Source organism: Castor canadensis, chromosome 3, assembly GCF_047511655.1.
Source record: "Castor canadensis chromosome 3, mCasCan1.hap1v2, whole genome shotgun sequence".
Taxonomy (NCBI): Eukaryota; Metazoa; Chordata; class Mammalia; order Rodentia; family Castoridae; genus Castor; species Castor canadensis.
The window spans coordinates 36411679-36437377 of record NC_133388.1 but is presented as its reverse complement, the minus strand read 5'-3'; the positions used below and the strand labels follow the sequence as shown (position 1 = coordinate 36437377).

Genomic DNA, 25699 nt, shown 5'->3' with positions numbered 1-25699 from the left:
TGGCTGTTTCACCGTGTGATGCCCTCGGGACTCTGCAGGGTGTCTCCAACAGCAAGAAGGCTCTCACCATATATGGCCCATTAATCTTGGACTTCCCAGTCTCTAAGACTGTAAGAAATGAATTTCTTTTCTTTATTATCTACCCAGTGTGTAGTAATCAGTTATAGCAATAGAAAGCAAACTAAAACACAAAGCAATTTGGGAAATGCCTGCCAGAAAGCAACCATGGAATCAATGCTCTAAATAATCATACGGACTACATGACTCATGAATATTGGTTGACCTCTTTCTCTAGCTACCCTGATGCTTGTTCAGTGGGTCCACAGAGTAAATGGCAGCAGGAATGGAAGCTGTACTTGAGCTTAGCAGCATGGGTATACCCACGAGTGTACCCTCATCAAGGCTCATTTGGGTAATGACAATAATGAGTTTATGACCTGCTAACAACAGAAGAAATGGGTGAGCCATTGCTAGAGCAGTATTTCTCAGGAAGACCAGCTGGGTTGCTTGGTGTCATATTGGTTCCATTGGACCAATCCCATCCTATGGAAAAGGTAGAAGTTAGTTTTCACAGAGAACAGATCCATATTCTGGGTATGGATTAGCCTTTCTTGCCCTTTCTTGTTTCTGCTATCATCTTCATTTATGGACTCAGAATGTCTTATCCATTGCCATGATATCTTTCACAACATTGTCTCTAACCACAGGTGCTGGTCTTGCCACATTTTACATTACCCAAAGGTGACTTGATATAATAACGGTGGAATGGTGTGATGCAGGCTCAAGTGCAGTGCTAACTAGAAGATAATACCTGTGATATCCTAATGTCATCTTACTAAATGCAGTACCTGCTTTAATTGGGAGTAAATATTTAGTTCTGTCTCTATATGGAATTCACAGGTCTAGAGATCAAGGGGGTAGAGATGAGGTGACTGTCTTATTATTATGTCTAATAAGCCACTTGGAAAATTTTGATTTATGTTTCTATATCCTTGGACTCAGTAGATTTGGAGGTCATAATGATCAAATGCTTCCACCAAAGACCACAGAAGAAAAAGAAGCTGAGCTTCCCCTAGCCACTTTGGTTTCACTAAATGGGTGGGGTGATTGTCCTAATTGCTTGGGGAAAATTGGGCTCCTGTTACAAAATGAGAATAAAATGTCTTCTATTTGGAACTTGGGGATTCATTTTGTGTATCTTTTCAAACTCTCTTGCCTGAAAGTACTGGTCAATGAAAAACTGAGCTACATGCAATTAAAATTTTGTGGGAATGAAGGTTTGGGTTACCCATCCAGGTGAAGAACCTCATCCAGCTGAGATGCTGGCTAAGAGCAATGCAACATGGAATGGTTGGAAAAGATGACTGTATGACACAACAGAAGATGCATGTATAGAGTCTACCACTCTCTACCTCTGTAAGACTCAATATTTCAGTGAGCTCAAACATCTCAGTTCCCCAGGATTGAGAGATTTCTTGGGACATAGGACTTTAAGTGCTAAAACTAGGAGAGTCAAGTGAATCAAGACAGGCCAAATAATTGTGACCTTTATTTTCTTCAATATTATGATAGTAAATAATTACTGCCTTGCATATGTACATATGTAACAGGTGCATGTGATGTTAATGGGTAGTTACTTTGGATCCCAGTAGAACTCGGTGTTAAGTCCAGTTCTGCCATTTATACATGAAATGACTTTGGACAGATTATTCAACTTCTCCCAAGGCTTCACTTCCTTCCTGAAGCTCACAAGTTGTTTCTGCCTATCACCTGCCTTATTTACTAGCACGGAAGGTCTTATCTGACCTGCTGGCCTTTTCTTTGTCACTCTTTTTTTTTTTTATACAAAACTTGTTGGTCTCACTTTTCTGGTGTGACAAGATGCTTTCATGACTTAGAAGTCCTGGTGACCATTAATCATCTCTCCAAGAATTAACTCCTAAGTCTAACATTTCTATGGTATGTACATCCTCTGCACTCTGGCAGCTGACTTGAAAGTGATTCATTATATCTTCGCAACACTGTTTTTAGATTGGGGAAACCAAGACTTGCAGAAGTTATCATTTGTTTAAAATTCCACAATGACTAAAAATGGTAAAAAGTGAGATTCAAACTCCACAAAGTGATGGAGGCAATGTCAACATATGAAAAACCAAAATGCAATACTCCATGTCTTGCTACCATATAGCAGGTGCCATGTGTACAAATGGCTACAGGACTGGTCACTTAAGTGAGAGAGTTGAACTCTGGTGAACTGAGATCATGGAGCCTGTGTAACATGGAGTAGCCACTTAGCTTCACTGGATTGTTACCACATAGAAATGCCCACCTAGTGTGTTAGAGACACCAAAATCCAGACTTTATATGAAATGTTTCATTTTTGAAATTTTGGTAAGTAGTCCAGTTTTTTTTTTAAAGCACAATGTGGATCAAATATGTTAAGTCTTCTGACCACCAGATTTAACTTCTCCCTGTAATTGAATGAATAAGGACCCAGCCAGAGATGCTGATCATAGCAAAATAATGAATACTTACCACATAGTGGAGAAGCAATTTCACTGATGTAATATGCAGTTGTAATAAATACGACAGAGTAACAACCAGTTACTATTGTACCTCCACGGAAGTTATGAAGAACTTAAAAAACAGCAGAAAAGACTAAGATTTAGAATCTGAAAATTTTGAGGCACTAGCAGAATCAACTCTTTTCCTAGGTTATTTTCTTTTTTGAGACATTTCCTTGCTGTGTAGTCCAAGCTGGCCTTGAATTCAGCAATCTGCCTGTCTTTGCCTCTCAACTGTTGGGATTACTGCTGTGCATCACCATACCCTGCTTTTTTCCCCAAAATTTTAAGACAGAATGATGCAATCCCACTTCTGGGTATATAGCAAATTGAAACAAAATTAGTATCCCAAAGAGATATCTATACATCCATGTTCATTGCAGCATTATTCATGGGATAGCTGTGAATAATGCCCTAATAGCCAAAGCATGGAAACAATTGAACTGTGTGCTGATAGATGGGTGGATAATGAACTAAGTGGGATTTTGTTAAGCCTTAATAAAGAAGGCCTCCTTGTCATTTGTACAATGTGACTGAACCTAGAAGACATTATGCTAAGTGAAATAAGTCAAGTACAGAAAGACACTTGCCATATGATCTCACTTAAATGTGGAATCTACAAACTGTCAATTCATGGAACAGAGTAGAAGGGTAGTTACCAGGGACTGCAGGGAGAGAGGGTGTCATTCAAAGGGTATAAACCTGCAGTTATAAATGAATAAGTTCTGCAGCTCTAATGTGGAGCACAATGACTGTAGCTAATAATAATACTACATATATATATATATATATATATATATATATATATTGAAATTTTTAAGAATGGATTTGAAGCAGTCTCATCACACAGAAAAAGGCAATTATGGGAGGTGATATATATATGTTAATTAGCTTGATTGTGGCAATCAATTAATACATAGACATATCAAAGCATCACATTGTATAGTAAGAATATACATAATTTTATTCCTCTATTAAACTTCAGTAAATGTATAGTAAAAAAAAGAAAAGATGATCAATTACTTTAAGTTTACGAGTGTCACTTTTTATGAAGTCAGATTGCTCCTCCCCTTTGCCAGTATTTGGATGTAGTTTGTCCCTGCCAAAGCTCATCTTGCACCTCAGTCCCCAATGTAATGGTGTTGAGAGTTGGTAGAACCTTTCAGAGGTAATTGGATTGTGGGTGCTCCACCTCATGAATGCATCAATGCAGCTCCTGTGAGAGCGAGTTAACTTTTTTGAGAGCAGGTCCCTGTAGCTCTCATACATGACTCTTCCTTGCACATGCTCACTTCCCCTTCCATTTCTCAGCCATGTTGTGATACAGCTCAGGTCAGCACTGTCTGAGGCTGAGCAGATGCCAGAGCCATGGTCTTGGACCTCCAGAATTGTGAGCTAAACAAACCTCTTTTTAATATAAAGTACATAACCCCAGGTATTTTGTTATCGCATGTAAAACAGACTAAGACACTCCCTCTCTTGCTCCATTGTGAAAATGCCCTAAATATCACAAGACATATCTACATGGGTAGTTTTCCTGGAATCATTTTTGAATGTCCTTTCCCAAGAAGATGTCTTTTGAATCATCCTGCTTGGGAGCAGACAAAAATCCCAGCATTAATTATCAGTAATTAGGATCCTCAATCAAAGTTATTTTTTCACAGTGAAATTTCTGCCCTTTCTTTCATTGGTACACCAGCCCATTCAGATGCCCAAGGGGAAGCTCATCACTAAGTAAGGTTGGAGACAAAGCAGAGGAGAAGGGACCTATAGGAGGATGAGGGAACCAGCTGCCTGCTGGCTTCTCCTGCCTTACTTCTCTGGATACCTCTCTGTGGGGTTCTTTGACTGATTACATCCAACCTCCTGTAATTCCAGATTCCTCTCATTCTTTGTTCTGGTATTTGTCACAGAGGTCATGATATTCTGGGACAAGCACTCCAAGAAAAATTTGGAATCAGACCTGTGTTTGTGCCTGGTGCTTTCTATCTGTGCACTCTTGGGCCATCAGATAATCTCTCCTAATTGGGTGATAAAATGAAAATAGTATTTACCTTTTGTAGTTCTTCACAGACTCAAACACACATATATTAAAGGTTTTTGAAAACTACATAGACATAGGTCAGATTTCTTTTTCCATTGATATTAAAATATCTATCCTTAGTCACAAAGGGATTGTGACAAAATTCATAATAATTGTTCTTTTGTTGTATAGAGTGGTCATTAGAGAGTGGGTGCCCAGCTAAGGACGGCAGTTGCCAGACTTCTTTGAATTTGGGAGGGCTAAAGTGAATAGCTTTTACTAATCAAATCTGAGCAGACTGACAAGCATGACTTCGGAGCCAAGGCAATTACAAGTGTGTCTCTTCCTTTAATTTTCTTCCCATCTGCTGATTAATAAAGATTCCAAGGCTCCAGAGGTGGGAAACAGAGTCCCTGAATCATCACATGGAAGAAAGCCCCATGCTGACCAAAAACATCCACATTGGATGATAACATGAGTGAGAAATAAATTCATTTTACTAAGCCACTGAAATATTGGGGTTGGCTTATTGTGGCAGCTAACTTTGCCCTTAAAAGAGGTCAGACAAATTGGGATGTGATGGGTCAGTCGTAAAAAGTGCTAAAAGCACACATGCTAGCAATGGCAGGCAATGTCTTTTTCACACTCATTCACACACAGGCCATAGGGCCAAGGCATTGCAAAAAGGTATCTGCAATGCCACACCAGTTAGGGTTGTCAGGCAGCTTGATTGTGTGTATGTGCTGGTGTACACATCACTTTCTTACATATTCTAGAATCTAAACGTTACGGCTAGAGTAATTGACTTCAGAGGCTACACATTACTGTGATCTAAGAGGATCAAGTCCCTTTCTGTGTCTCAAGATGACAGAACTATTTGTTGGGCACTCCATCAGCCCTCCTCCCCACTCTCCATTCTCTGTAGTTCATACAGCTTCTCTCTTGACAAAGCCTCACATTGGGAAATCCAGTATTGACTTCAAAAGTGGAGATGGCTCCACAAATGCATTTCATGATTTTTATTCTATCATTTAATCAGCTAAAAGGGATTTTTCATTTTCAGCTTGGTGAATGGAAAAAAAACTAAATGAGCCTTTTAGCCAAGACCTTCTCTCTGCTTGCCTTTTAAGTTTGTTTTATTTTACTCACAAACCATATCACTTCTATGGCAGGACTTGTGTTCCTATGCTGTTTTCTTAGTTACATTTTTTGACAGAAATTTAAGCCTAGGCAAGGGCTAAAAATCCACAGTCCAGAGACAGAAGGTTAAAAAGAAAAAGAGCCTTCAAGCCAGGCACCAGTGGCTCACACCTCTAATCCTAGCTTCTCAGGAGTCAGAGATCAGGAGGATTGTGGTTCAAAGTCAGCCCAGGCAAAGAGTTTGCAAAACCCTATCTTAAAAAACCCATCACAGAAAAAGGCTGGTGGAGTGGCTCAAGGTGTAGATCCTGATTTCAAACCCAAGTACCACAAAAAAAAAAAAAAAAAAAAAAAGCCTTCAACGCAACTTGATGACCACTCCTTGGACTAAAACTTTCTCAGACACACAACTGGGTCACTGTTAGGATCCACCTATCTTTCTCCTTCCTCTTTAATGCTGGAATCTGCCCATGCCAACTGCTGTCATTCCATGACCATGCTGTCTCTCTCACCCCATGCCATTGAGCATGCTGTTCGTTTTTCATCTGTCCTTCAATAGCAAGCCCTGTCATCAAAGTAAACCACCATTTATTCTTCTTTCAGCATCCTGCTTAAATGTTACGCTCTCCATGAAGCCTTTCCCCATTTCTCCAGGTCAAGTTAGTACTTCTTTCCTTTGTGTTCCATGGTATACAATGTCACTCTTATAGCACTCCAGGCACAGAACTGCAATTTTTTTTTGCACCTTGATGTTCATAGGTTTCATGAGCTCCTTCCTGTTACTTAGCTTCTGGAAGAGACAGTCATACATACAAGGTGATCTCCACCCTCTTCTTACTGAGTCATTTGGATCAGGAATGAGCACTCAAGGTACAGCAGCCAATCCACAGGCACCCCAACCACAGCTTTCTACAAACAGTTCTGCCTTTTGTAAATGGCCCCCTAGGAATGGAGAATGGATTGTATTCTCTTAGTCGAGGGTTTGCACACAGACACACAAAGGGACATTACAGTTGGTTGTGAGACTGGAAGCTAGGAGTTACTGGTTGGGGAGATTGGGGCACAGACCTCAGTGGAAAGGCTGAGAGGCCTTGAGATGAATAGAATGTAAGAGACCTTGAAATTGCTGTAAGCCAGGGAGTTCAGATAAGCAGGTGTGGGGAATGGGAAATCTTGAAACCACTTGCTCAAGCCTTGAAACTAAAGGCTATGTCATCATAAAGCTAAAGGCATGTCATCAGCACATAAACTAGGTCCTGACAGGATGCTCAGCTGATATGCCAGATCTCAGGATCACTGGGAAGGAAACAGGGGTACACACTGTGCCCCTGTAATGTCCATTGGCTGGCACAGATGTACATCCACTGAATATTGACAGAGACATAACCAGCTCCCCTTCAACTAAGAAATAAAATGCTTACAAAAACTCCTAGAAAAGAGCCTTGAGGGTTCAGCCTTCCTGAGACCCCTCCCATGTATATGGGAGCTTTTCTATTCTTTTTCTCTCTGCTTATATAAAACTCTGCTCTCTTGCTCTTCCCATTGTGTGTAACTTTCATGCTTCGATCACATGAGCCAACATTCTCAGCAACTATCACAGTACACCTGAGACCAAACCACTGCAACAGTTGAGAGCAGAGCTGTGAGGTCATGAAATAGCATCAGAGCTGGTAACGGTGCCAGGCTGTGTGTAAGACAAGCAAAGGAAGCCCCTTGGAAGACAGATGAAAAGGATGGGCTTTACAGGCAGGGAGAAGGAAGGACAGGAGAAATCACATGGTATGGGGGAGGCAGTAGCCTTGATTGAATCAAGGTGAGTAGCCTTGATTCCTGAAGGCTTTTAGACCCCTGTGGCCAGGCTATGCTTCTTGCTTTGGGTTACATAAGATCCCCTTACCAAGCGCCTTAACAGTGCTGTCCTCCTCTATTTCTCTGAACTGTTTTAATTGGTTTCTGTTTCTATAACCCAAAGAAACTTAATTAAAAGAAGTTTTGCTTCCTTTTTCTGAACTTTTTCTTGTGATCAGGAACTGTATCTTACTTTCCTTTGTATCACCCAAATATAGCTCAACACATGGAAAGTGTTCAAAGTGTGTTTACTGCATGAATGAGCAAATAAGTGTTGAATTTATGTCTGTCAAATAAATACGGGGCACTGATTTCCTAGCTGGAAGCCTGATTTCTTTCTAATACAAAAATCTTTTTCTGTATCATCACAGCTTTTACTGCTAATGTCCCCCACTTTGTAAAGTCCATGTTTTGACAGATGGAATTTCCCTGAAATGTTTTTGCTTAAAAAATACTGTCTGGCATATTAGCACCTGAGTGTGATAGAAGATGACACTCTCGCCTCAACTGCACCTGCTTCAGAAGAGACCCCTGGACCAGTCACTGAAGAAACACAGGAAAATCAAGATGTATGTAGAGAGATATAAGTAGAGCTTTTATTTTTGTAAACCAACCCAACATTTCCACTGGCAACTGTCAACATACCTTATGACACAAGCACTGTTTCTTTTTTAGTTATTTTTTCTTAAAAAACGTGTTTAAAATTAAACAGGTGTTGTATTTTTTAATTTTTCCCCCTTAGAAAATGTATTTATGTCAATGCAGAAAGCCTAAAGACCTGTGGGCAGTTTTGTGGCGATGTTGTATGTGTGTTTATTGGTGTTTGTATGTGTGTTTTAAAGCCAGGTTCTTTCAAAATTTATTGGGAAAAGGTCCATAGGGCATGTCAATCTCTTTTTCTATAAACCCAGGTTTCATGGAATTATGGTGACTAGGATTCTGGTTGGGGGGTGGCTAGAAATGTCCCACAGGATGGAAAAAGAGCTTTGTGAGTTTAAAAGCAAGTAGAAACTTGGAAAAATGAGGAATTCCAGTTCCTATCTTGTGAAAATGCTTTCAAATGTGGCCTGAGGGCCAGGAGAGGAGAAAGGAACCCCTGTTCTCTTACAAACCTCCAAATTCTAGCATTTAGTCAGCCCTCTTAGTATAGTGCACTAGCAAGTAAGAGGGTGGTGATGCTGACATTTCTCAGAAACGCTGACATTTTAAATATAATCTTTTTCCTTAAAGATCTCGCTAGTTGGACACCTCTTTTCTCCTGCTTCTGATACAAAACCAAGGATATTGGAGAAGGCATGTGCCCCTTTTGTTTCCCCAGCTGCCCTTTGTAGTGTGCCATTACTCTTTTTGTCCCATATTTCACACTTGGTGGTCTTTCTGCAAGAAGGGCACACATATAGACACGGACACATCCAGGACATGGAAGATGATAATTGCTTAATTGCTTTGTGGTTTTGATTTGAGTTCAATGCAAGTAGATAAAGCTTCTCTTTCTCCCCAAGTTGGTATGTGAGCTTACTTCCTCTCAAATGCTGTCAGTTCTCCAAAGAACTCACAGTAAAAAGGAGATGGAGCAAAGAGGTGGCTGAGACCCAGTGAGAATGGGAGGGTATGAGTCTGAAAGTTCATGCCTCTATTTGTCAGCTCAGAGCTGGAGTCCCTTCAGGGCACCTTTGTCACTGACTTCAGAAAGACAAGACAAACAAAACAAGACAAGACAATAAGCAAAACCTGATGGAAAACGAAGGCAACCACAGTAATGACTGCAATGAAAAGAGCACCCCAAACCAGCCATGTGGATGTGAATCATTCTCATGCCTCACCAGCAGAAAGAGAGATCACAGGCATCACACTGGACAGAGAAATTGCACCCCCAAATAAACTAGAGGCAAAGGAATAGTTGGAAGGCAGAACAGAAGGGTCTGATCTTCACTGTGGATCAGAGTCATGAGTGGGAGGATGGGATAGAGGTGGATTTGTTGCTGTTGGTTTGTATTTAAATACTTTGGAAAGTGAGTGTTTCCTCCATTCTGCGCGATTAAGACTTTGCCATTTCAGTGGACTGCCAGGGCCTACGTCAGGTGCGGTTCCTGGGGCTCAGGTGCTGATGCTGCCTCTCCAGGGTTGCTCAGCCTGGAAAGGTCACTGGTGGGAAATGCCCTTCTCTTGGGAAAAGTCCAAGACCTGCCCTGAAGGAGGCCTTATTTTGTGGCTCAGAACCCCTTGATGTAGCAATAGGCCTCTAGCGTGGCAAAGAGTATGTAGAGGAGCCACAGGCTCACGAAGAGCCACGTTGTGGCAAGTTTGCAGCCACGGGGGCCACCAAGCTCCCCACCCAGGTGCGGCCGCCGTCGGTACAAGAGCACACTGATGCAGACAAATGCAAAGATGGTGAAAAGGGTGACAGAGAAGGCCAGTGTGCCAGCTGACACATGGAACTCCTGTCCCTGCAGGGCCCAGTAGATGGCAGCCACGGACCAGGCCAGGCCAATACCCAGGAAGACATTGACAGCATTGCTGCCTGTGACGTTGCCAATGGAGGCGTCTGCATACACATCCTGCAGGGCAGCAGCTTTGCTGGCAAATGTATCTGGAAAAGAAAAGAGATAAATGGGAGCAGTGAGAACCTGAGATGTGCAGGGCTTGTCTTTGAGTAAGTACCAAAGGCAGCTTAGCAGCAAGAGCTAAGGGGCTGCTGCCAGCTTTGGCATTCATGAGCTGTGTAGCCTTGGGCAAGTCACATTACTGGTCTGAGTTTCCTGTTCCTTGTCTGCAGAAGGAACAAGAGCCATTCCAGTCCTGATATTTACCAGTAGGCTTATTGATCTCCTTTAACTAATTTTTCAATAAGAGAGTTGGCCATCTCATAATGTCTCCCAGGGAACTTTGACATCCTGGGAAGCTGCTTAGAGTAGATGTCTGATTATAATTGTCACATGGAGCATTTACTCACTTAACTCTGACAGTGACTGAGCAATGCCTATGGACTCAGAACTGCACTGATTTTGTGGAACAGAGACATGCTGGAGAACTGTGACAGAGATGTCCAGGGTGAGCTGTGGACTCAACAAAGATGGGCTCTACTTTTGCCGTTAGTATGTGGATCACAGGATCTTGAAGGATGTTTGGCTTTAGATCTTGGAACATATTGTAGGCACAGGGAAGAGTGCCAGGGACATCTAGCCCAACCCTTTTGTTTTACAGCCAAGGAATCTATGCTAGGTCACATAGGAAGTTGGCCAGAGACTTGACCCTAAAACCCTCATGTAAGAGCCCTTTTCATTCCATCTACCTACATCCAGACTGTCAGCCAAAGCCATGCAATCAGATACAGGGGCCATAGAATAACCTTCCTAAAGCCCTAGTGCTGCCAGCTGTGTTTTGGACCAGTTTCTAGGATTTGGAAGTGGCCTGAGCTATCTCCTTGCTTGATTTGTCCTGCCTTGTTGCATCATTGCCAATTTTGTCTGATTTTTCAGAGAAAACCTCTTCTCTTTCTTGCTTATGACCTTGTAGTTTCGTCTCTGATTCTCTGTTATTTCATCCAACACCTATTCTTTTCCCCATTCCCACTCCGTTCCCTCTGATGGTTTAGATTTCTCAACACTTGGAGAGCAATATCACAGAACATCTCATCCAAAACACCGTCCAGTTTCTCATAACCTGATTCCCTTCCAAGACAGCCAAACTTCTTGCAGCAGTAATATACAAATCATCCCACTGGTCTGTTCTGGTGTTTGGAGAATAGGTTCGTTCTCCTAGCGTGTGATGTAGGTTCATTTACTCTACAGAAGAGTATGTTCCTTGGTATGGAGAGGGTTTCCCTTGGTCCATTTAGCAGACTGGACTGATAAGATTCAGGCCAACCCTGCAGTAGGAGAATGTCCTCTGTTTCTCATTAGGGCACCTTTTGCTGGAAAGATTTCAGAGTATAGATGCCCTGGAAACCTTAACTGAATCAAGTAAGGAACCTGACCTAATGCAAGCCCTTTGGACCTGCTAACTCCTACTTGTCATTAAGGGCCAGCTTCCATCAACTTCCATTGGAAGTCATCCCTGACCCCAGCATAGCCCAAGTCTTCCTGTTTTACACATTTTCTTCATAGAATATATTGAGATGGTTTTAGTAAGAGTTTTCAAATGTAGTCTCCTTCACTAGATTATAAACTCAGGGTGAAGTAAACACATCTTTCTTCCCTCTTGTAACAGTCCTGATGAATAGCACAATAATTGTACCAGGCATGACAGGAACTCAGTAAATATTTGTCTAATGAATGAATTAATAATGCCTACTACTGTTTGTCTTTGGGTGTTTAGAATAAAGTAAAAAGAATATGTAATTCACCCTCTGAAAAGACAAATCTCACTGGGTTTCCTTTGCCTGTCCTGCTGGGAGACACCTTGTTCACGCAAGTAGTTTTCCATACAAGGAAAGGAGGCAAAGAATACCTGTGGGCATTTCTACTGTGACATCTTCAAGCAGGCTAATCTTCAGTCTCTCAGGGACTGCCAGAGTTAAATGGAAGGTCAGTATCTATACTGTTTAAATTACATTGTTTGTGTCCTATTAATGTAATGTTGAGGCCAAGAAAATGGAATAGTTACTTTAGCAGGTAGCTTAACCTTGGTGGACCTCAGTTTCCTTATCTGCTTCATGGAGACAATAAGTTTCCCTATTTAATGGGGTTATGGTGAGCATTGCAGGAATTGAACGTATGAATTGTTTAGCATACATAGTGTTTATCAAATCAAAAGTGTTCAGGAAATGTTGGATACCACTATTAATATATCATTAATCTCTTTGTCTTTTGTGTACTGTAGGAGCAGAGGCTCTGTTAAGCTCAGATCTGATGAAGAAAATGACACAGAGAAGAGGGATCATTTGAACCAGGAAATATCCTCTTTGCAAACTCAAGCTCCTCTCACTCTCACCTGGTACAGAGGTGCCAAATGCCACAAAAACAACAGCTGTGACTGAATCCTTGAGACCAATGGTGCAGCCAAAGTGGGAGGCCAGGTCTCCAATGATGGCGGTGAGCATGCCAATGATGAGGATGGAGACCACGAAGCAGGCCCAGCCATGGCAGTACTCTGTGGGGGGCACACAGGCAAACAGCACCTTCCAGAAGACTGTCAGGAAGTGCATGACATAGTCAAAACAGGACGGCAGCCTCTCCTCTCCTGATTCATCCTCATCCTCATCCCCTGCTGGAGACAAGATAAACAGGCCCAAGAAAGGCCAGCAAGGTTAGATCCTTATTCATGAGAAAGTCAAGTCCAACCCACATTATAGACATCCTTGGCCAAAGTGAGACTCTACCTCTGTCTGGACAGCTGATGAACCACAGGGCATGGGCATAAGAAAACAGTTGGGGAATGGAATACAAATTTATCATTAGTCAGTTTGAGAGACCAGGGAAATAAAGAAAAGAAGAGAGAAAGAGGGCAGGAGCACACAAGAACAAAAGAGTAGAAGAAAAAGAAAGGGGGCTGGAACCAGCTGCATTTGATTGGCTAGGAAAGAAAACAAAATTAGTTGTGTGCTCATTTTCTACTTGATGCCAACAGGGCTCCTCTCAAATTTTCTAACCTGACTGCTGCAATAGGCATCATGATTCTGGTCATTATCTATCCCCAGAGGGACAGTTGTCACTCCAGATCATGTAAGTACACAAGACAGCCAGTACCATCCTCCAAATATCCCATGGGACAGAGCAGGAATGGGCCCCAATTGTCCTTGTCAGGAAGTATGGACAAAGTCATCAAATCAGCATCCCAGGAAAGGATGTGCTGAGGCTCTCTGGTGCTACACTCAGGGCTACCTCTGTAATGTTTTGGATTTTGAAGAAGTCGGGAATCTGGGTTCTAATTCCAGCTGTGCATGAAGAAAACCTTAACCTGGGGCTTCTGAACCTCAGTTCCCTCATTTGTAAAAGGAGGAGGGTGGATTATGTAGCCTATATTCCATTTGTTGTCTCTTGAGGGACATAGGTCATCAGAAAGGGCACTAGAAGGATCGATGTGCATGTAGGGCGGCAGCAGCAGCAAACCTCTCTTCATGGCTGTACTTTTTGGCTCTGGGGCTTTTGGGATGTGGCCCTGTGGGTTGCTATGACAACAATACCTCATGAAAAAAGACAAAGCCAGTAATTCTCAGCAGTACAAGGAGGCCTGGTGTTGACAGTCAATCTAGGTGGTTTGGAGGCCCTATCTGTCCTCATCCTAACACATCTGTAGGCCTCTGAGACTCCTGTTGTGCTGTGGGTCACTAAGGAGGAGCCTGTCAGTAAATGCCAAGAGAAGTTTAGAGATTTTTGAGAGCGTAAAGATTTTTCCAAGTCAATGCAAAGCATTTTGCAAACTCTTGCCCTCACATCTGTAAACCAGAATTGTCCTCCATTTTACTTTATGAAAAGGGAGACCAAATTAATGAGAGAGGGAGGAATGATGGAAAACAGAATTTATTGGGTGCTTATTTTATATTTGATTCTGTACCTCTCTGCCTTTCTGAGAAAGGCAATGATAGGATACATTGAAGTCAGATAGGATACTTGCTTTAGCTCACATAGCAGAATCGGATTTGAAGGATTTGAAGCCAGACATGGCTATGCTCTTGCTGTTACCCTATGAATCTCTTCCAACATGACCCTGTGAAGCAGGTGAATGTCTATGACCAAAGCTGGGAAGACTGAACCCAGGGTCCTCCTAGGACCTGGTAAGCGGCTGATGGACCTATGCTCTTCCCTCTCAGGGGTTGTCCATGTCTCCCAGTAAGGCCATTTTGAGCTCCTCTTACCTGCACTGACAGTGATTGCCTCCATGAACTGGTCCCTCCAGGAATGGGTCCCCACAACCAAGGCTAAGTTTGTCTTCTTGATCAGTTTGTCCACTGTAGTCTGTCAGGGAGAGAAAGACTTGGAATCATGAGGTTAGAATGCTCAGAAACAATAAGGAGTCTGGTGCTTTAAAGGACTCAATGATGCCCTTCATTCCAGGGATTCTTAAAGTTATGCATGGAATGGCCTTGGGTGGCATCTTCTGGGGAAATCCTTATATTTCCTTTTTCTTTGGTTGTGACTTTTGACCATTGGGTATTCAGAGCAATACAACAGAGAATAAGGATATGGTGTCAATAAACCTTGCCCTGAAGTAGTGTGTTTTAGTATTTTAATAATACAGTTAAATGATTGTGATGGTACATCTATGGGCTTTCTAACCCATTTATTCCATATTTTATATTATATTTCCTTATAACATTCTAGCATACAAAACAGCCAGCACTATTTGTTACATGTTACAACTGGGGAAAGGAGATCCTGGGTGAGTAAGTGATTTGTTCAGTTTCAACTTCACTTATTCAGTGGAGAAATTGGGACAAAATTCCATATTTTCCATCCTCTATCCTAATTAATCTATTATTTAATTAGACCTCATTGATGGCCTGACCTTGAACTCATAGGACTCTTCAATGATGACCTCTAGTTTAGGGTGTTCACCCAATATTGGCTTTCCCATCTCTGCTATCCTCTTGGCCTCCTCTTCCTCCACAGTCAGCTTCCTGTCTGTCACCTCTGCAACAAAAGAAAATCAGACTAACTTTAGCATCTTTTCCATTCCCTGGAATCCTAAAGCTCACAGTATTAGATACGGGCAGTGGGTACAAAGCAAATAGTTTGGGATTGGATGCTTTGCATACTTTTTAAAGCCTCTCTCTGTGAAGTACTAAAACCTTTATGACCATCAGACAATGAAAGAGTTCATGGTAGGCCTGAAATAAGCATTTCTTTTCCTATTGAAAAAGAAATTGGTGGGCAATCTTACCCAAAGACTTCCCAAGAAATAGCACCAAGTGAAGTTGCCAAGTCATTCAGAGAGATATTGGAGAGCTGGAAAGAAAATCCAAATCTCTTGACCTTTAAGTATTTTGAACTGTTGAGCCTGTTTGTTTGTTCAACTACTTCATATAAGAGTTCTGGGAGGCATATTTATCTAAAGGGAATGTCTACTGGTTGACATTAACATCTGTTTCCAACATTGTTGGCCCAGTCCCCTCTATGAAAAAGAAAGGGGGTTGTTTCCAGGGATATCTATATTTCATACAAGTGAATAGTATCCTCACAATGAGAACCTTGGAAGATTTGCCAAAAAGCTTCATGGTGTTCCACTGAAAGATCTCCAGGATTTCTGTACAAATCAGGTACATTTCTTATGGAACACAAACACTTGCTCAAAATCAAAATAAAATAGAGTTCTTCCTTTATCTTATTTTGAGGCCAGCATCTTGACTTATTCGCCAATGTTCCCTTCTCATGTCGAACAGTTAGACACTGCTCCTGCTTCAGTTGGTGAGTCCATTTTAAGATCACTTCACCATGAAGACATGTTTTCTGGATTAGAGTGAAATAGAGATTGAATCTTTTTATTCCCCTTTGATTAGAAAATCGTTCTTGGCAGCCTGTTTCTTTCAGAGCTCATTTAAACATCTTCCTATCCCAGTCCACATTCTCACATGTAATTACTTCTTTTATTCGTCTACTTAATTGCTTTCATTCCACACAGTAAACCTCCCAGGGGAATCTTCTAGTCCTTGGAGAATCTCAAGGACAAAATGGGTCAGAGGCCAAGAAGGTCTTCTTTTCTCTATAGCTGGGGAATTGGTGAAGGGAGGGGAAAGGAGAGACTTAAGCTCTTGAGGTTGCAGTGAAAGGAATTCACTGAGAAGACTGTAAGCCAAGGGTATAAGTTACCAAACAGGGAGCCTTACATCTTATGTAAGGATTTTCTTAGTTGATCTGGATGAAGATGGTCTGTGAATGTTCAGGCTCTGACTCCTGAACTTGGTGTGGTGCTTTAATCAGTGTTTCTGACACAAAACATAAGACAATACCAAACTATTGGGGAGCTGTCCGTGGTGCTATTCCCCTCTACTGTTGGTGGTCACTTTTGGAAACAATTATTTCTATGTCTTTCTGTATATTTCCTAGTCTTCAGATACTCTCCAGCAGCTTGACTTTCCTTACTTCATTGAATGAGTCTCTGCTTAGTAAACTCTGAAGGTCAATCTGAGTGCATCTAGGTGTTTGGCTTCTTATGAGCCAGCATTCCTAGAAACGAGATTGAGGGCCACTGTGGGAAAAAGTCCTTACAAAGTGTTTCATAGATTCCTGAAAAGAATAGGTAGTCTTTTTCTCTACCTGAAGGTTTTGGCACTATATTACACTGCTCGTCTTAGCAGTGACAATGTTATTCCACACCTCCCTCCCTAGTTCACCCATGTCATACTTTACATGTGCCACAAGAACTTTATACCAATATAATGTGCTCTCCAGTGACATATAAGTGTACCTGCCTAACCCTTTGTCTAGCTATCAATCTAGCACCATATCTATCTGACAGATTATTGATCTGCCTACTGACCTGTCCACCCCTGTAGTGACAGTCACTTTTTCCATCTAGCTTTTTGCAAACATTCCTTTGGCATATAACCATTTCTGTACCTTTGGGTCTCCTACAGCCCCACAGAGGCACTTTGTATATATCTGTTCATTAGTTCATATGCCTTTATATAAATTCTAATTTAGTGTTTTAGCTTGGCAGTAATCCTGCCTTTTCCTATTTTTATGATGCTCATTACTTTAAATTCAAATTAAACTATTTTTCTCAAGAGAATGTTTAGTCTCAAAAGACTATAGTGATTATGATCACTCGTTTATGTGGCTTCTTAGAATTTCAAGCTAGGACAATAAAGGATAGGTGATCTTTACATGAAGACTGACAAACTCTCAGTTTTAGGAATGGGAGAGAGAGAGAGAGAGAGAGAGAGAGAGAGAGAGAGAGAGAGAGAGAGAATAGGGGGCAAGAGAAGTACAATATGAATAAGATGGAAGATTGGACAAATATTGGGAAATCCAAGTGGCTTCCAGGTCAGACAGGAATAGGTTGTGGATGTTCTTCGGGCACCCTCATAAAGAAGTGAGGTGAAATAGCCAGAACTTTTATTGCAAGGCCACTGAACTTGGTGGAGTAGCTCAGGATGAACATGTTGACTCTGCCCTTAACCATTAGACATTGTTAATTATGTTGGCCTGTCTTCCCACAGAATCAAAATAAGGATTTGAGATTTCTAATGGATTTAAAGTCTATTTCAAGGGCTCTTAAATTAAAGGCTTACAGATTCAAATATGGAGAAAAATTGCCCCCCCATTTTTGCTTCTCCTGGTGTTTGCAAGTATACTAAAAGTATAATGAAGCTTAAATTAAGTCACAGTCTTTGTTGTGTGTATATGAGTGTAGTGTGCAAGCAAGATCTTGAACAAAGAAACCTAAATATCTTCACATGTAAGAGAATAAGCAAAGTAGAAAAGAAAGACCCAATGCTATAAGATCAATACACCCTAAGAGAAGAATGAAGAATATAGGGTTGGGTAACCCTTATCCTCTTGGTGTAAAAAGGAAGTGAGAAGCCAAGGGAGACAAAGTAATTTTTTTCACAAAAGGAAAATTTAGAAATTACCTACATTTTTTGTTTAAGACTGCAAGGAGGCAAATGACCTTACTGTATACATTGCCTCTTTCTAAGTATAGAGTATAGCCCATAGGTAACTTTGAATACCAACGAATTCTGTAATACAATTTACCTCTTAAATGACTTTAAAATTATAATATGTTTGAAGGACTGATGAAATGTAAGATGTTCTTTTAAAATACATTGAAACTGTTTTGTAGAGACCACTGTACCTGCATCAAGAGTTATAGTACTGCCAGATATGGGGAAATGCTTTCCTTTCTGTTCACAAGTTGGATGTGGTTTGTGACTGGTTTCCACTCATGTAAGCATACTGTCAAAGTAGGCATATATCCTACACAGGATCTAGATTCTGCATGACAGTCTCTCCAGAATAAAGTCTGTAAAGTATATTTTAGCCAGAGCATTGTTCACATTCCCCTTCTTGTTGTTTATGACACATGTGAATTTAAGAATCAATGAAAAATGAACCAAAATCCTGATGAGTTAGAAGAGCTCCAGGATCAGTAAAATTCCAGATTTCTAAAATGCTTTTCATGTTCTCACTGTAGCTCTTGATTATTTTCCTCTGGATCCCCTGAGATCTGTATTTCCTTTTGAATCCCATCACAACTCTATTAGGAGATTCCAGGTCAGACTCCCACCCTCTCTTTCCAAACAACATGAGATGTAGGTGAATTAAGACACAAGAGATTCCTGCCGTCTCCTTGGTAAGTTTGCCTTCCTGGTCCCAGAGAGGTTCTGCTATGCATTTATCCATATTCCCTAACAGAAATGAGGCTCAAAGAATTGTCTGCTTCCTCAAAATTACTTCATGTGGGGAAATAAATCTCCCAGACCTTGGGAAAACTTGTCAGGCTAACTTGAGCCTGTAGTTCCTAGTAAGTAAATCAATGGACATTGATCTTAAACTCAATAATGGCATTGGCAAGAAGTTGAAAAGAGGGGAAAGACACTTCTTACCTGGAGATAACAGGAGCGCTGTTTGCAAATGGATACCAGACAAAGGGAAGAAAGAAAAGGAAAGAGCATTAAGGTCCCATCTTGAAAGTATCCTCAGGCTATGTTCTGGGAGCACAAGGAAAGCAGTCAGCTTAGTAGGTGAGAGCTCAGGAATACATGCACAAAGCAGCATTTGGAGCATGCCAGCAACTGCAGCAGCAAGACCTGTTAGCAGCTGAAAGGCTGCCAGGCAGTCAGGAAAGTTATTCCCACATCTTCCCTGAAACCCTGAGAGCTAGGGATGGGGGAATCAAGTGGGTGGGACAGAGACTGAGTTGGTCACTTGTGATCCATTCTGAAAAGAAAGAGAATCCAGTTATGATGAAACTGTTTTGGTCACAACCCTGTTAGAGTAACTGGCTTATAAGTGGTATGACCATCAGGCTTGAATGGGAGCTCAGGACACCAGGTAGCAGGGAACAAGAGTGGAACAGTGCACACTTCTGTGATGCTAACTCTAACCTTGCAATTAGATCATGTTCCATTTCTCAGTGCTTAGAGGGTTACTGTAGCCACAAATGGTATCCTAGCTACCATGTGATCTCTCCTAAAAGAATATATTGTGAAAAGACAAGTCCTATAGTATGCTTTCCTAGAATGGTTTGTCTTCTTTTATAGCTACATCCCATTTTGTGCTGCCTGTGCCCAGCAAAGTCCCCACATTTAGTAGTGTTCTATAAAGGTTTGTTGTTTGCTGTCTATTTTGGCAATTGTCTTTTCGATAGATCCTATGATGCTACATCTCTGTGTGGTGATCTTTTTGTTCCAGAAAGGGCAGGGCAGGTGAAATCAGTATTAGATACTCTGGAACAGAGAGACTGTCATACCAAGAACTACAAGGAGATGGGAGATGATAAATACAAGATCTGTAGATTGACCTTGGAAACTGAGTTAAAGATATACCTAAAAGGTTGTCCCAAGCCACTTAATTTGTAGTAAGTACTAAACTTTCTTAGACTTCAAGGCCCAGAAATTAAAAAAAAAAATCCTATGACACATCGCATTTTCATCTTGATGGTGTCATAGTACATTTTATTCTTTGGCACTTCTCAGATGAAAGTCTGGAAACACCCTGCCATGTACCCCTGGAGCATCTGGTGACTGATGGAGATTGACGAGGAAAGGAAAGAATACGTGTATATATGTGGAAGATGTCTGTCAATTGTTCCTTCTAATAATCTCTAGCTATGCAACTCAAACCTGGGATGCATCATCCCATAGTCACAGTCACTGAAGACTCAGAATCTGCATAGCTTATAAGTAGGTGAACAGCAGTTGACGTTTCCTGGTATTTTCCATTTAGAGCAAGGATGTAATGGACCAATGGATCTCCCCGTTACATTGAGATAGATATCAAAGGAGATTGTTTATTCTGTTCATTCCATGGGACTGCATGGCAGAGCCTTTCTGGCCCCCAAGTTTCAGCAGATGCTGGAGATCCCAACATATTAGTGTGCCCAGGCAGGCCAGACATTCTCTAGGCTTCATCTTCATGAATCTGAGACTTCCCACTAAGCAGTCACAGCTGTATTTGCAAGATCCAGGTAGGCCAGCTTTGAATTACCCAATACCTCCAGGGCATTTTCCTAATGCGGGTGATGAGAGAAGGTGAAGCTGAACTTTCCCCAGTGTCAGACACTCCAGGGACAAGTAGGAAAGAATATAGTGCTGTGAATAATTAGGAAATACTTGTCAAGGTGAGTTTCTGTGGAAAGAGGAGGAACAAGCTGCCCCATTTAGGGGGGCAATGTTTTCCTTTCCTGCCTGACACTCCCTCTGTTGAGGCCTGGATCCAACAGCCCTGACAATGATGCTTTCAAAAGTCTGCTTCTAGACACCAGGTCTTACTCTACTCCAGGGAAACTGTGTTTCCTACTCATCCTTCCTTTTTGACTTACCCCAAATTGTTCAGAACTTTCCATATCACATCTGAAATCTGTTTGACTTACCCAGAAAAAGTCTCCTATTTCAAATTCAGTCCTTTTTTTTTTAAAATGCAATTGCTATTTTGACCATGCAGAGACTATGCCATTCTAAATGCCTAAGACTCTCCTATATAGCAGTGATAATGAAAAGCAATTTCAACTGCACTGCCTCTCACTCTGAGAACAGCAGGGAATTCTGCAAATCAGGATGGATTTTCATTTGATTCTCAGTCTAGACGATCAGGTTTTATGACCTTTCACCTTATGGTCTGATGCCAATATCTGGGAAGAACTGAAGAAACTGAAAATTAGCCTGGTAGACCATAGGGCAAGAGGTTGGGAAAGTGAAAATTTTTGGATTGGAAGATTTGATCGTGGCATCTGGTCCCTTGGGAGATCTGTGACCATGCCACAAAAATAGCTTGCTTGAACTGCTCTTCTTCTCCCATATTTCCTTCCCCAGGACTAGGCTCCACTAGGGTTTTGCTGGAATCTCCATAGACAAAGAATCCAATGTAAAAAAAGGAAGGTGTCCTCAAATGGGGAGTAGTCGCAGGTATTTGCATTTGGTCAGGTCTCTTGAAAAGCCCAGGACTTCTCTTATGTTGTTCTCTGTCCTGCTATTTGTAGGGACTCTTACATGAGGCAGAAAAGAATATCTCTTTACTGGTAGAATAAAGGCGTGAATGAATTTCTAATTCCTTCCTCCTGTTTGGAGCTTCTGCCTTCCTTCCAGCCACCCTGCTTTTATCTGCATCTAAGTAGCTGGGAATATAGAAATTGGTGATGTGAGTCTTAGGTATCTTCTATTTCTAGCCAATCATGAAGATGTGAACTATACGCATAACAGAGGTGAGAATGAGGTGGGGCATATGCAGAGATGATTTCTGACAATTATATCGGTGGTAGGAACTGAAAGATTGAGAAGTAATGAAATGAGAGACATCTTCTTTCTTCTGCACTGCCTGGCAGTCAGGCTCATGGCAACATCTTATTTGGTGAACAAGAGGAAGGTGATCAGTGGCAGATGGAAAGGGCTTCTTCTCCTGTTAGCTCTCCCCACAGATAATCTCCAAATGATGATGATTATGGTCAATCAGGTTTGAGAAGAAGACCTGTAAAGAAGCTCTGGAAGTGTCATTGCTGAATCTCTTAGATCTGTCAGCTTTCTGCTGCTACCTGCCATGTGACTATGAGTAGTTGCAGAATGATCAGCCCTGTTGGACAAATAGGTGGATTTCACTGTTGCATTCTCTGCAAGCATATCTCTCTTGAAGGGGAACCAAAATGTTCTTCTCTTGGGACCTCCCAAAGGCACTCTTTACTGATTCACACATTTGTTACTCCCACACTTTCAAACTGGTGGCTTCCAATCATTTTCTTCAAGGGAAGAAATCCTTCCTTACATGTCCCCTGGTTGCAACCCAGTCAGCCTTTTAGGATTGAACCCCTGGCAGGTATGCTGAGATGTATGTCCTGAGGAAAGAGGGAGAGAGGGCACTGCTCTGGTGTGGAATCTAGGGATATGAATGATGTTCTCACTTGCAAATGCCAAGCAAAGGCAGGTGTCCATGAACCATCCATCAGCTGCCTCCGTCAGCTGTCCCTCAGGGATCAGCACCACTATACCATTAGTTTATGCTTTTGGAAAACTTCTGAGTCAATACTCTAGACCTTCACAGTGTAAGTTCTTTACCAAGGCCCATTGATTAGGGAAATTTTCATACCTGAATACTTCCTTCTCTCACAAACTCTCAATTTTCTGCTTTAGAGGTTGCATTATCCCAAAGTAGTCTGAATAAGATACCCTACCTTGGGTTATAAAAATGAGAAGAGGGGGGTGGGTGGGATGCCAAGGTGAGGAAGAATAGCTCAGGATTCCAGGTTGTAGGACTACTTCAAGAGCCATCTTTCTCACTTTTGGAAGTTGTGGCCTCTGGCAATTGGTGTACCTCCCCATGCCATGGTCTTCCCAACTGGGAAATAGGCAGATAATGCACTTACCTCCATGAAGGGTAGAGGGCCTATGGGCCACTCTGCAAGTGAATAGCCTGGCAAGCATTCAGCTTGAAGAATGCAGCAGAAAACTGTCAGAGAATCATGGCAACCCCAAGCCCCATCCCTGACCCTCCCCTTCCCCATTCAGCCTCTGATAGAGAGTGGGGGTTGGCAGGGACAAGGGCAGGAAAGGGTCATAGGCATGCAACATATCACATTACTTCCTTTTTTTTTTCTTTCCCACCCATCAAGGAGTTTTCACATTTACAGGCTACAGTACAGGGATGGACAGTTGAGGGAAATGCAGGGGACAGTGGCAATTGGATGACTGAAACACAAAACGGAAGTAACTCGTTAAGGTAATGAGGAGTTGAGGCTGCAGTGCTGCTCAGAAGGTGGGAAAGGAGGAATTTGAACATAAACTATGGCTAAGAAGGCAGAGATGACACCGAAACAGGGTGAGAGCGAGAATACAGGAGGGAAAAGAATAAACAAGTCTGTTGGTCAAAAGGAGAAAGGAGGAGGGAAGAAAAGGGGGGAGAAAAAATAGAATTCCTTTTTCTTTTTGATTGTTTTCCAGTTTAATTTTTTTTCTTTTTCATTGTTGTTTTGCTTTTAAAGAATCTCACACCTGATATTCCACGTTCCATCCATTTCGGTTCACCAAGGGCAATGAAGAAATTCTCTTGCCTTTCGTATTCCTCCTCATCTACTATTTTAACCCTTATGGTTTTCCTGTAGGGACAACAAGAGAGAGAGCGTGTCGACTGGGTGGGCAGGTTGATTGGTTACCTGGAACACAGCCGTTATAATCATTCCCCATCACTCTTGGCACATGCAGCCCATCCCACCATGGTGGCCTTTGACAGGACTATGGTGGATTGTGTTGTTCTCAGATAAAAAATGGTCTTAGCTTTTCTTGTCTCCTTGGTCATAGTTGTTCTTATGAGTGAGAGGAAAAGGGAGCCAGGGGGCAAGGACAGGTGGGCTAAGGAAGGAAGCCAGCAGGACAGAAAGGGAATGGGAAGGAAGAGCTGGGTGATGGTGGGGAGGAGTAGTTTTGGATCCTGCTGAGGGTTAGTAAGAAGTGAGTTGAGCAGCACATTCCATTGGATGTCACATGGTAACACTGGCATTTCTTTGGGCAACAGGTAAACTACTACCAGGAAAGACCCCAAGTCCTTCCACTACAGGCAATGTGTCCCTGACACTCAGGGCCTGTGTTCCTTCTTGTCTGTACCCACTTCTCCTGTTAGCATTATGAAAATTTTAAAGGAAAGTATTTATGGGGAATGAAACTAGAGAGAGTGAGAGAGAAGGTAAAAAAAGAAAGGGGGCATTATTCTATCAACATTCTCATTCTTTTTTTCACAGTAGGCTTCAGTGGGATTGACCAAAATAAAGATTAACCACAGTATGATACAGGAATCCTTTACATTTACATCCTTGTCATAGAGGGATGATATGTTCCTAGACTGGCCTCTTAAGTGCTGATTAGCCTGGAATCGGGGCACATGGGCATGGAGGCTTCTGCTCATCTCTGGGTATCTTACCACAGTATAGGGTCTTTTACATACAAGTAACCAGGAAGAAAAGATTCTTGAAAGTTACTCTGCTCTAAGTACTGGCTTGAGGTTGGGGTGTGGGCCTGGCCCTTCCTGGGTGACTTCTTCTGGTCCTTCACAGAACCACAGTGATAGGGAGCAAGCCCCATTAACGAGCCAGCTGGTATTTAATTCCATTTGTTTTTGTAGGGTGGGAGTGGGAGAGGGAAGCTTGAACTTAAATGGTGTCAAAGAACAAGGAGAGTGAATGAATGACAACGTAAATGTCCTCAGATCCTCTGACAGTCCTGTGACATCCTGAAGGCATGCTCTGCTTTGGTACCAGCAAAGTAACAAATAGATCTGAGCTGGTTTGTTAGGAACAGAGTCTGCTGTGAACTTGTGGTGGTGGTGGTGGTGGTGTGTGTATGTGTGTGCGTGTGTGTCACAAGTACATTTCTGGTCACCTTTTGAATCCTTTGGGGTGACTTCTCCATACCTTGCTTAGTGAATAGAAGGCTAAGCTCACTGATAGTTAAAGCATTTGTGTGCTTCTCTTGGCCCTAGATATGGGATCCTGGGGCTGTCTACAAGATGTGAGTCCATTTTTCTGCCATAGGGATTCTGGTATGGGATAGGAATGGGGCTCTGCATTGATGGATCCGGCCTAGATGGACATGATGACAGCTGGGCCACGGAATATTGCCTCTTAAACTGGCAGTTCCCTCCTCTACATTATAGTCTATTCTGGAAAGGATTTCCTGACTTGCCTATTAGAGACCATTGGATGTGTGGGATCATCTAAGTAGAATGCAAAGGCTTCATCCACTCTGAGAAGTCAAATGAACTTGCTGGGGGAAGCCTCTACTCAGCTCAGAATCCTTTCTCCCATTATTCTATCTCTCTGCCTCCATACCTAGCTGTTCTTAATAGGGAAAGTAGAGGAAGGTCTTTGACTGACACCTGGAACTTAAACCTGTACTTTCAACCCAGTCAAGATCAGGGAACGAAATTAGAGTTGTGACAGATAAGATGGATCCTGAGGACCACTTTGGGGAGTGAGATGAGCCACAATCCAAATGCATGGATTCTCAACTTCTTTAGCCCCTAGAATAACTGCCCTATGGAAA

General features: G+C 42.0%; 1 protein-coding gene across 6 annotated transcripts in view; it reads right to left on the bottom strand.

Moving 5' to 3' along the window:
• Positions 1-8145: 8145 nt before the first annotated feature.
• Positions 8146-25699, bottom strand: part of Slc8a3 (solute carrier family 8 member A3) — a 139192-nt gene continuing 121638 nt past the window's right edge. For 2 of the 6 annotated variants that reach the window (XM_074067677.1, XM_074067676.1), the window contains exons 4-8: positions 19064-19081; positions 15022-15146; positions 14372-14471; positions 12508-12783; positions 8146-10165 (exon numbers count right to left, since the gene is read on the bottom strand). In XM_074067677.1, coding sequence (XP_073923778.1) covers positions 9789-10165; positions 12508-12783; positions 14372-14471; positions 15022-15146; positions 19064-19081 — 896 coding nt within the window. In that variant the 3' untranslated portion in view covers positions 8146-9788. Of the gene's footprint in view, positions 10166-12507; positions 12784-14371; positions 14472-15021; positions 15147-19063; positions 19082-23656; positions 23761-25699 lie in introns of all 6 variants that reach the window. The other 4 variants (XM_074067678.1, XM_074067679.1, XM_074067681.1 and 1 more) reach the window with 4 other exon arrangements.